General features: G+C 41.5%; 1 protein-coding gene across 6 annotated transcripts in view; it reads right to left on the minus strand.

Moving 5' to 3' along the window:
• Nucleotides 1-12207, minus strand: part of LOC121385360 (histone-lysine N-methyltransferase 2C-like) — a 185323-nt gene that overhangs the window by 101826 nt on the left and 71290 nt on the right. For all 6 annotated transcript variants that reach the window (XM_041516013.1, XM_041516015.1, XM_041516011.1 and 3 more), the window contains 6 exons: nt 9374-9529; nt 8505-8597; nt 5645-5760; nt 4245-4458; nt 1708-1794; nt 747-893 (listed from right to left, as the gene is read on the minus strand). In XM_041516013.1, coding sequence (XP_041371947.1) covers nt 747-893; nt 1708-1794; nt 4245-4458; nt 5645-5760; nt 8505-8597; nt 9374-9529 — 813 coding nt within the window. The remainder of the gene's footprint in view (nt 1-746; nt 894-1707; nt 1795-4244; nt 4459-5644; nt 5761-8504; nt 8598-9373; nt 9530-12207) is intronic.

Genomic DNA, 12207 nt, shown 5'->3' on the forward strand with positions numbered 1-12207 from the left:
ACAGTACATACCATGGTCTTTGGTACATCAGTTGTGGGGGACTGGCTGGGAGGGGGGAAAACCCTAATACTGAATGGGTCCACTGTTGGGGTTCGATCCTATGACACAAGCTCCCGAGGTGAGTACTCTACCAACTGATCTAGATCCCGCTTGGGATGGGTAAAGGTACAATAACTATTTTACACCTGGTGGGTCTAGCATGCAACCCTCATGCCCCCCTCCCCCACCTGCATACAGGCCTGATGGGTCTAGCACGCACCCCTCATGCCCCCCTCCCCCACCTGCATACAGGCCTGATGGGTCTAGCACGCACCCCTCATGCCCCCCCACCCCCCACCTGCATTCTGTATTTAAATAATTTTAGTATTTTGTGGGCAATGTGTGTGTGTGTGTGTATATATATATATATATATACATACACACAAGTTAATTTGTTTTGTTTAACACCACCACTAGAGCACATTGATTTATTAATAGTTGGCTATTGAATGTCAAGGTATACAAGACTTAAAGAGAAACCTGCTACATTTTTCCATAAGTAGCAAGGAATCTTTTATTTGCACTATCCCAAAGACAGGATAGCACATACCACAGACAGTGGTGCACTGGCTTTAACAAGAAATAGCCCAATGGACCGACCTAGCGATGAGGTTCGACCCTAAACTGACCATGCATCAGGTGAGCATCTCATCCCATTCATTATGTAGAGTTAAAAAAGAAACACTCAAATCTAATTGGCTTCTCACCATCGGATAACATTTTGTCCACATCAAGATTCTTGTCAACACCAAGGCCAGGAGACAACATGTCAAGGTCATCTTTGCTGGTGGTTTCCCTCATCTTATCTGATGCTGAATCGCCAGGATCTCCTCCATCGATGGAGACACCAGATGCTAGTAAAGAAACAAATTAAAATAACTTATGATTGTTTCCATACAAAAGAAAAAAGGATATCACAGAAAAAGACAAGAAAAAAAGGGAAAGAAGATGTGCATTATATATGTGTGTGTGTGTCTGTGTGTGTGTCTCTGTCTGTCTGTCTGTCTGTCTGTGTGTGTGTGTGTGTGTGTCTGTATGTGTGTCTGTGTGTGTCTCTCTGTCTCTGTCTCTGTGTGTGTGTATATATAAAAGAATTCTGGGTGGCAGGTAATAAAAAAAGTAGGTTACAGACGAGGTTGAAGCATTGGATATTGCATGTACACCAGCCTTTTACTCGGAGCTGGTTTCGTTGCTGACAGAGTCATAAAGAGGAAACCTGCTAAATTTTTTCATTAGTAGCAAGGGATCTTTTATATGCACCATCCCACAGCCTTTGGTATACCAGTCGTGGTGAACTGGCTGGAGCAAGAAATAGCCCAATGGGCCCCACCGACAGGGACCGATCCCAGACTGACCACACATCAGGAATGTGCTTTACCACTGGGCTACGTCCCGCCCCTGTTGAAAAGATATTATTTTGTTTGGCCTAATAGTGAAGAAGGAAGGAAATATTTTATTTAACGACACACTCAACACATTTTATTCACGGTTATATGGGGTCGGACATATGGCTAAGGACCACACAGATATTGAGAGAGGAAACCCACTGTCACCACTTCATGGGCTACTCTTTTTGATTAGCAGCAAGGGATCTTTTATATGCACCATCCCACTGACAGACTAGCACATACCACTGCCTTTGATATATGGCATAGATGAGAGTATTACCTTCACTGTCAAACATTTTAAGAATGTCATCTTCTGGTGGCAGATCACTGAGGTCACCGGGAAGTATGTCTTTCAAATCACTGTCATCTGGAATAGACACAACATAACAACTGATAAATACAAGAAATATTTGGCAGGGCTTCTAGACTATGGTAGCCCCCACTCCCATGGCTAGTGATATTCAAAGTTAGGCAAGTAAATAACTACTATTGTCATGCACAACAGGGCTTCTAGATTATGGTAACCCCACTCCCATGGCTAGTGATATTCAATGTTGGGCTAGTAAATAACTACTATTGCCATGCCCGACAGGGCTTCTAGATTATGGTAACCCCCACTCCCATGGCTAGTGATATTCAATCTTAGGCAAGTAAACAACTACTATTGTCATGCACGACAGGGCTTCTAGATTATGGTAGCCCCACTCCCATGGCTAGTGATATTCAATGTTGGGCTAGTAAATAATTACAATTGCCATGCCCGACGGCTAGTGAAAACAAAATTAAGTTAAGTCTATCCTGCCCCCACTCCCAACGTTAGTGTTTTAATCTCTGTCTCCCTCTTTAGGTGACATATCTGATTATTACTATCATTTAGTAAAATTGTATTAACTTGAAGTAAAGTAGGGCTAGTGAATTTTTAATCGCGGCTAGTAAAGTTTTTAAATCACTGATCCCATGGCTTGTGGATTTTATAAAAAATTCTAGCTCTGTATTTGGTTAATGAAAGGAAGGAAGGAAATATTTCATTCAACGACGCACTCAACACATTTTATTCACGGTTATATGCCGTCAGACCGTTAAGGACCACACTGATATAGAGAGAGGAAACCCGCTGTCGCCACAGATAGGATAGTTGGTTAATGGCAACCATAGCAATATTTAATACTATGGCTATTCAGGATTTCTGCCAGAGGATAAAATGGGTATGGCACCATACCCAAATGTTTAGATTTTTTTTTTTAAAGTTAACCTTTTGATAAAATTAATTACCCGTATCATTACTGTATGATTTTATTAATCCTAACCCTAAACTTAACCTGTTTTCTTTCTGAGCCCCCCCCCCCCACCACCCCATACCCCAATGCTGTGGTTGTATTCAATTCCATAGCACCTGCGCGTGCTGTAACCTCACCGTGGTGCAGGGGTGTAACATTCTCTTTGAGAATGGTCAATACAGCACAAATCCCCTTGTTTTCTTTGAGATACAATTGAAATTTTGAGTAAAAGTCAATATCTATCTGTGATATTTGTACAGTTCTTTACACTGTTTTTAGTTAAATCTATAATTTTTATATTGACGTTGATCATCACTTTATTTGTTTGCATTACCACAGTTTGACACCCAATAGCCGATGTATTTTTCGTGCTAGGGTGTCGTTAAACATTCATTCATATTCATTCATATTCAATTCCATAGCACCATGCCCCCCATGCTAGTATTTGCTGTCTAAAATGATTGCAACACTTGGTCTAGATCAAACGAGAGAAAAGGTGTGTTACATATGACATTACATCACAATGTCTATTACTGACCTATATTCCACTGATCCCTGCCACCCCCCTTTTTTTCTCCATCGTTTCTATGACACTGGAACTTACTCATGTTATGAATTTCATCAGTGTGCCCCATGGAAGGCAGGGAGATATCCTGTTGTCCAGCCGGCAGTGACTTCACAATGTCTATTACTGACCTATACCACCCCCACCCCCATGCCTATACCTTTTCCTCCATCGTATCCATGACACTGGAACTTACCCACATTATGAACATTGTTAGTGTGCCCCATGGAAGGCAGGGAGATATCCTGTTGTCCAGCTGGCAGTGACTTCACAATGTCTATTACTGACCTATACCACACCCACCCCCATGCCTACACCTTTTCCTCCATCGTATCCATGACACTGGAACTTACCCACATTACGAACATCGTCAGTGTGCCCCATGGAAGGCAGGGAGATATCCTGTTGTCCAGCCGGCAGTGACTTCACAATGTCTATTACTGACTTATACCACCCCCACCCCCATGCCTACACCTTTTCCTCCATCATATCCATGACACTGGAACTTACCCACATTACGAACATTGTTAGTGTGCCCCATGGAAGGCAGGGAGATATCCTGTTGTCCAGCTGGCAGTGACTTCACAATGTCTATTACTGACCTATACCACACCCACCCCCATGCCTACACCTTTTCCTCCATCGTATCCATGACACTGGAACTTACCCACATTAAGAACATTGTTAGTGTGCCCCATGGAAGGCAGGGAGATATCCTGTTGTCCAGCTGGCAGTGACTTCACAATAACTGACCTATACCACACCCACCCCCATGCCTACACCTTTTCCTCCATCGTATCCATGACACTGGAACTTACCCACATTACGAACATCGTCAGTGTGCCCCATGGAAGGCAGGGAGATATCCTGTTGTCCAGCCGGCAGAGACTTCACAATGTCTATTACTGACCTATACCACCCCCACCCACATGCCTACACCTTTTCCTCCATCGTATCCATGACACTGGAACTTACCCACATTACGAACATCGTCAGTGTGCCCCATGGAAGGCAGGGAGATATCCTGTTGTCCAGCTGGCAGTGACTTCACAATGTCTGTGTCGACTGCACCCCCGTGAGGGGACTGTCGAGATGACGAACACGACTTTTCTTTGTCCGAATCGGAGCCCGCTAGGAGCTCTTTGTTTTCTTTGCTAGAGTCCAACAGACTCTTGCCGAAGAAGGCTTCCTGTGATTAGAAAAACAAAAGTTTTTGGTTGTCCTGGCTACAGATTTTCGAAGCTGTCTTAGCTCTACGATATCATAAAACAGTTGTAAGCTATGACGTCACTACTACACATGACATAGCCTATGACAGTTTAATGATATTGTAGTGCTAAGATAGCTTCAAAAAGCTGGGCTCTGTTTATCTCAAATATCATTTTATGATGTTAAACATATATATATTACTGTATGTACAAAATTATTGGGAGGTAAAATTCAGTTTAAAATATGTTTAGTTAAACAACACTAGAGCACATCGATTAATTGATAATTGGCTATTGGTTGTCAAATATTGGTAATTCTGACATGTAGTCATCAGAGGAAGGAAGGAAATGTTTTATTTAACGACGCACTCAACACATTGTATTTACGGTTATATGGCATCAGACACATGGTTAAGGACCACATAGATATAGAGAGAGGAAACCCGCTGTCGACACTTCGTGGTCTACTCTTTTCGATTAGTAGCAAGGGATCTTTTATATGCACCATTCCACAGACAGGAAAGTACATACCACAGCCTTTGTTACACCAGTTGTGGAGCACTGTCTGGAAATTTGCCCAATGGCGCCACCGACTAGGATCGACCCTAAGCATCAAGCGAGCGCTTTACCTCTGGGCTACGTTCTGCCCCGTATTTTTCAGAGGAAACACACTCCTAATTACATTTACATGATCAAAAACAATCTGAATTTATAGACACGGATTTTATCAAAAAGAAAATCATTTAATATGTAATTCTAGTTTTTAAAAATGTTCTATTCATCTTCCCATGACAGCAACTCATGAAAGTCTCTTTACGTACATAAGATAATAAAGTTTGTTTTGCTTAGCGACACAACTAGAACACATTAATTAATCCTCGGCTATTGGATGTCAAAATGTTTGTAATTTTGACAGTCCTAGAGAGGAAACCTGCTACATTTTTCCATTAGTAGCAAAGAATTTTTTATATGCATCATCCTACAGACAGGATATCTCGTACCACAGCCTCCGATTTACCAGTCATAGTGCACTGGCTGGAATGATAAATAGCCCAATGGATCCACAGACAGGAATTGATCCTTGACCGACTGCACGTCAAGTGTGTGCTTTACCACTGGGCTATGTCCCACCCCTTTTAAGATAATAAAAACCATGGAATACCATACCTGTAAATATGTTGGGAAACTCTCTTCTAGTTTACTTTTTCGTGATCGGCGTCGACGTTTCTGTTTCTCGGGAACATGTGGTGCCCCATCAGGGGTACTGCCAGGATCACCTTCAACTAACAAAGACGACAGAGTAAGCATTCTGAGAGCATTCTGAGAGAAACTGCATATGTGGGGCAGACGAACAAGCAGACAGACAGACAGACAGACAGACAGACAGACAGACAGACAGACAACGGACGGACAGACAGACAGACAGGACAGAAGGACAGACGGACATACAGACAGGACAGAAGGACAGACGGACATACAGACAGACAGACAGACAACGGACGGACGGACGGACGGACGGACGGACGGACGGACGGACGGACGGACAGACAGACAGACAGACAGGACAGACAGACAGGACAGAAGGACAGACGGACATACGGACAGACAGACAGACAGACAGACAGACAGACAGACAGACAGACAGACAGACAGACAGACAGACGGACGGACATACGGACAGACAGACAGACAGACAGAAGGACAGAAGGACAGACAGACAGACAGACAGACAGACAGACAGACAGACAGAAGGACAGACAGACGGACAGACAGGCAGAAGGACAGACAGACAGACAGAAGGACAGACAGACAGACAGACAGACAGACAGACAGACAGGACAGAAGGACAGACGGACATACGGACAGACAGACCGACAGACAGACAGACAAAGGACGGACGGACGGACGGACAGAACAGAACAGAACAGAACGCACGGACGGACGGACGGACGGACGGACGGACGGACGGACGGACAGACAGACAGACAGACAGACAGACAGACAGACAGACAGACAGACAGACAGACAGACAGACAGGACAGAAGGACAGACAGACATATGGACAGACAGACAGACAGACAGACAGACAGAAGGACAGACAGACGGACAGGCAGAAGGACAGACAGGCAGAAGGACAGACAGACAGACAGAAGGACAGACAGACAGACAGACAGACAGACAGAAGGACACAGACAGACAGACAGACAGAAGGACAGACAGACAGAAGGACAGACACACAGACAGACAGACAGAAGGACAGACAGACAGAAGGACAGACAGACAGACACACAGACAGACAGACACACAGAAGGACAGAGAGGAAACCTGTAATTAGTTGGACGGGTAGTAGATCAATAAGAGAAAGACAAATATTTGATATTAATTTATCAAATAGAATAGAATAGATGTTTAACGACACCCCAGCATGAAAAATACATCGACTACTGCATGTCAAAATATGGTAATTCAAAACATGAAATGATGATCAACATCAATATAAAATTCATGTCAAATAAAAACACAGTGTAAAAGATTGCGCAAAAATACAAATATCACAGATAGATCAAATTTAATTTAAATTTCAAGTAAAAGTCAGTATCACGTAAAAATAGTAATAAAAATTCTAATCAACTCGCATTGATATGACGTCATATATTACCAATGCCGTAATACTCCCCATGTTAAATTCAATGACGTCATAGCCCATGCAAGACAGATTTATTCCACATGGGCTGACATCATGGAATGGGTCTGTCTTGTATGGCTAGGGATGGAAGAACATCTGGTCTTGAAGGAATTTTGTTTTACAGAAAATCCAGTTACAAAGGGTTGCAATGTATAATGATAGCAAATTGTACAACTATGCATCTGGTAGCAAAGTGATTTTATACTAAATTTGAAAACATCGTTATATTTGCAATCACAAAAAAATTACAATTCTTAGAACTACAAACGGCGCCACATTCAGTTCACACACAAATTATTTTTTTTCCACGATTCTCTTTATTGATAACAAACTTCCCGCCATTATATGATTTACTTTATTCTGATTGGACATCACTAAACCACGGTTTATTTAACGACGCACTCAACACATTTTATTTACGGTTATATGGCGTCACACATATGGTTAAGGACCACACAGATTTTAAGAGGAAACCCACTGTCGCCACTACATGGGCTACTCTTTCCGATTAGTAGCAAGGGATCTTTTATTTGCGCTTCCCACAGGCTGGATAGCACAAACCATAGCCTTTGTTGAACCAGTTATGGATCACTGGTCGGTGCAAGTGGTTTACACCTACCTTGCGGAGCACTCACTCAGGGTTTGGAGTCGGTATCTGGATTAAAAATCCCATGCCTCGACTGGGATCCGAACCCAGTACCTACCAGCCTGTAGACCGATGGCCTATCCACGATGCCGGTCATTGAATCAAATGGAAAGTCATTATGTAAAATATGTCATAGACCGGAAATTTAAAACTGATTTATGTGTATTTTAACTAAATAGAAGTGTTGTTTGACTTTTTTTTGGTGAATTTATCAATGTACAACAGTCACAAATTCTTTATACACTAATTGTTGTGATTGTTATACATCAATAAATTCACACAAAAATATGTCAAGTATATAAATGAAGGAAGAAAATGTTTAACGACACACTCAAAACATTTTTATTTATCGTTATATGGTGTTGGACATATGTTTAAGAACCACACAGATATTGAGAGAGGAAACCCGCTGTCGCCACTTCATGGGCTACTCTTTTCGATTAGCAGCAAGGGATCTTTTATATGCACCATCTCACAGACAGAATAGTACATACCACGGCCTTTGTTATAGCAATGGTGATGCAATGGCTGGAACGAGAAATAGCCCAATGGGCCCACCGACGGAGATCAATCCCAGACTGACCGCACACTAAGTGAACGCTTTACCACTGGGCTATGTCCCTCCCCCATATATAAATGATGTCCCACTAAGTACAGACATCCCGTCTGTATTCTATTAAAGGATAACGCCGTACCTTCCATACTGAGATCTTCCTGAGACTGATTCTGAGTCTGCCGTTTCCAGATGGTGGTGCGTGACCGCTGACGAGCTACAAATCCTCCGACACCTGAACAAAAATGAAGTTAATCTGTCTTAAAAAAGCAGTTTTGTTGGCAGCATTTTGAAACAAAAAAACAAATGATAACATTCTCATTTTAGCAAGTAAACATTCTAAGAGTATTGCTAAAGCAGCGTTCTCATTATGTGTTCTCATTTGTCGGCCCTACAAAAAGCAGAACGTACAAGACTAAAAGAAAGAAAGAAAGAAAGAAAGAAAGGTTTTATTTAACGACACACTCAACACATTGTATTTACGGTTATATGGCGTCAGACATATGGTTAAGGACCACACAGATATTGAGAGAGGAAACCTGCTGTCGCCACTTCATGGGCTACTTTTTCCGATTAGCAGCAAGGGATCTTTTATATGCACTATCCCATAGACAGGGTAGTACATACCACAGCCTTTTGATATACCAGTCGTGGTGCACTGGCTGGAATGAGAAATAGCCCAATGGGCCCACCGACGGGGATCGATCCCACACCGACCGTGCGCTTTACCACTGGGCTACGTCTCACCCCTGTATAAGACTAAAAGACAATATGATTCAACTATACTACTGGGGTTGGAAAATTGTACTGAGACATGTTTGTTTTCTGGGTTTCTCATAAGTAGACTATACCGGGGCAAGAAAATCGTACCGAGACCCTCCACAAGCAGACTATACTCGGGCAAGAAAATCGTACCGAGACCCTCCACAAGCAGACTATACTGGGGAAAGAAAATCGTATCGAGACCCTCCACAAGCAGACTATACCGGGTTAAGGAAATTGTACCGAGACCTGTTTGTTTTCTGGGTCGTCGTTTCTTCTGTCCATCCTCCTGTTCTTCAGTCCTCATCTCGAGGCCAGGGAGAGACGGAGCCGGCGGTATCAGACTAGCCATCGCGAGCGGGTTTTCCGTCATATCCGAGTCTGGGGTTTTCAGATCATCCGTTTCTGTCAACGTGAAGAGAATAAGCATCAAAATAAATACTGACTGGCCTCTGTTAGTCTAACTAGGTTCAATATCCTTTTTTATAAACCCGCAAATGGAAAGAAAGAAATATTTTATTTAACGACGCACTCAACACATTTGTTATGGTTATATGGCATCAGACATATGGTAACGGACCACACAGATATTGAGAGGAAACCTACTGTCACCACTTTATGGGCTACTCTTTTCGATTAGTGGCAAGGGATCTTTTATATGCACCATCCCACTGATAGGGTAGTACATACCATGGCCTTTGATATACCAGTCGTGGTGCACTGGCTGGAACAAGAAATAGCCTAGTGGGCACACCGGCTGTGCATCGAGCGAGCACTGTACCGCTAGGCTACGTTCCGCCCCTCCCGCAAATGGATGACAATAAATAATTATTAATCAAAACATGTGGGTACACAAACCTTTTTCTATGCACATTTTCTTAGTCAGCAAACAAATTAAATGTGTTTAATAATGGTTAAAAGTCACACTAAAATGGATGCAAATGCATTATAATCTAAAGGTTTGACAAAATAATATTAATTCCTGGCCTGTTTACAGGATGCAGGATGTGTCAGAATTGTTGATAATTTTTGGTGACTTCAGTAAATTTGTTAAATCGATAAATAAATTAAAAATTACAAAATTCTTATAATAATTACAAACACAACTTTGTAAGCTGAAAATACACATAAATTAATTTTTAACATCCTTTCCATGACCTGTTTTAAGTAATGACGTCCCATTTGACATGATGTCATTTTCTAAGTTTTAAAAAAGAATAACATTCAGCTTTACGGTGATAGAAATAAGCTCAAAATGCACATAACTGTCAATATTTTTCCTTGTTCCCAATTTTTTTTAATAACTACTTAAAATGAAACCATTTATAATTTTTTACTTGTCCATCGGATAACCATAGAGGTACATTTTGCTTATCCGAACTGACAAGTGCTTATTTCGAACACTGCTGTATTAATGACGTCGTTCAATCAGAATACACTAAACTGTATAAAAGTGGAAAGTTTGTAATGGTAGAAAAATCACTCTGTTGCAATGTTCCTTTTACCAACTGTGCTAGTTTCTATCTATAACATGGACTGACAAACCTTAAACCGACAGTGTTAGTTTCTATCTATAACATGGACTGACAAACCTTAAACCGACAGTGTTAGTTTCTATCTATAACGTGGACTGACAAACCTTAAATCGACTGTGCTAGTTTCTATCTATGGAGTGGATGACAAACCTTAAATCGACTGTGCTAGTTTCTATCTATAACGTGGACTGACAAACCTTAAACCGACAGTGCTAGTTTCTATCTCTAACGTGGACTGACAAACCTTAAACCGACTGTGTTAGTTTCTATCTATGAAGTGAACTGACAAACCTTAAACTGACTGTGTTAGTTTCTATCTATGAAGTGGACTGTCAAACCTTTTACCAAGTGTGTTAGTTTCTATCTATAACATGGATTGACAAACCTTAAACTGATAGTGTTAGTTTCTATCTCTAACGTGGACTGACAAACCTTAAACTGACTGTGTTAGTTTCTATCTATGGAGTAGATGGACAAACCTTAAACTGACAGTGCAAGTTTCTATCTATGGAGTGGATGACAAACCTTAAACCGACTGTGTTAGTTTCTATCTATGAAGTGGATGACAAAGCTTTTACAAACTGTGTTAGTTTCTATTGATAACGTGGACAAACAGTGTTAGTTTCTATCTATAACATGGACTGACAAACCTTAAACTGACAGTGCTAGTTTCTATCTCTAACGTGGACTGACAAACCTTAAACCGACAGTGCCAGTTTCTATCTATAACATGGACTGACAAACCTTAAATCGACTGTGTTAGTTTCTATCTATGAAGTGGATGACAAACCTTTTACCAACTGCCCTGAGTGAGTGCTTCGCAAGGCTCAATGGGTAGGTGTAAACCACTTGCACCGACCAGTGATCCTAACTGGTTCAACAAAGGCCATGGTTTGTGCTATCCTGCCTGTGGGAAGCGCAAATAAAAGATCCCTTGCTGCCAATCGGAAGAGTAGCCTATGTAGTGACGACAGCGGGTTTCCTCTCAAAATCTGTGTGGTCCTTAACCATATGTCTGACGCCATATAACCGTAAATAAAATGTGTTGAGTGCGTCATTAAATAAAACACTTCTTTTTTTCTTTTCTTTTTACCAACTGTGTTAGTTTCTATTGATAACGTGGACAAACAGTGTTAGTTTCTATCTATAATGTAGACTGACAAACCTTAAACCGACTGTGTTAGTTTCGATCTATGAAGTGGACTGACAAACCTTAAACCGACTGTGTTAGTTTCTATCTATGAAGTGGGATGACAAACCTTTTACCAACTGTGTTAGTTTCTATCTATAACATGGACTGACAAACCTTAAACCGATAGTGTTAGTTTCTATCTATGGAGTGGATGACAAACCTTAAACCGACAGTGCTAGTTTCTATCTATGGAGTGGATGGACAAACCTTAAACCAACAGTGCTAGTTTCTATCTATGGAGTGGATGACAAACCTTAAACCAACAGTGTTAGTTTCTATCTATGGAGTGGATGACAAACCTTAAACCGACAGTGTTAGTTTCTATCTATGGAGTGGATGACAAACCTTAAACCGAC

The sequence above is a fragment of the Gigantopelta aegis genome, chromosome 11, assembly GCF_016097555.1.
Source record: "Gigantopelta aegis isolate Gae_Host chromosome 11, Gae_host_genome, whole genome shotgun sequence".
NCBI lineage: Eukaryota > Metazoa > Mollusca > Gastropoda > Neomphalida > Peltospiridae > Gigantopelta > Gigantopelta aegis.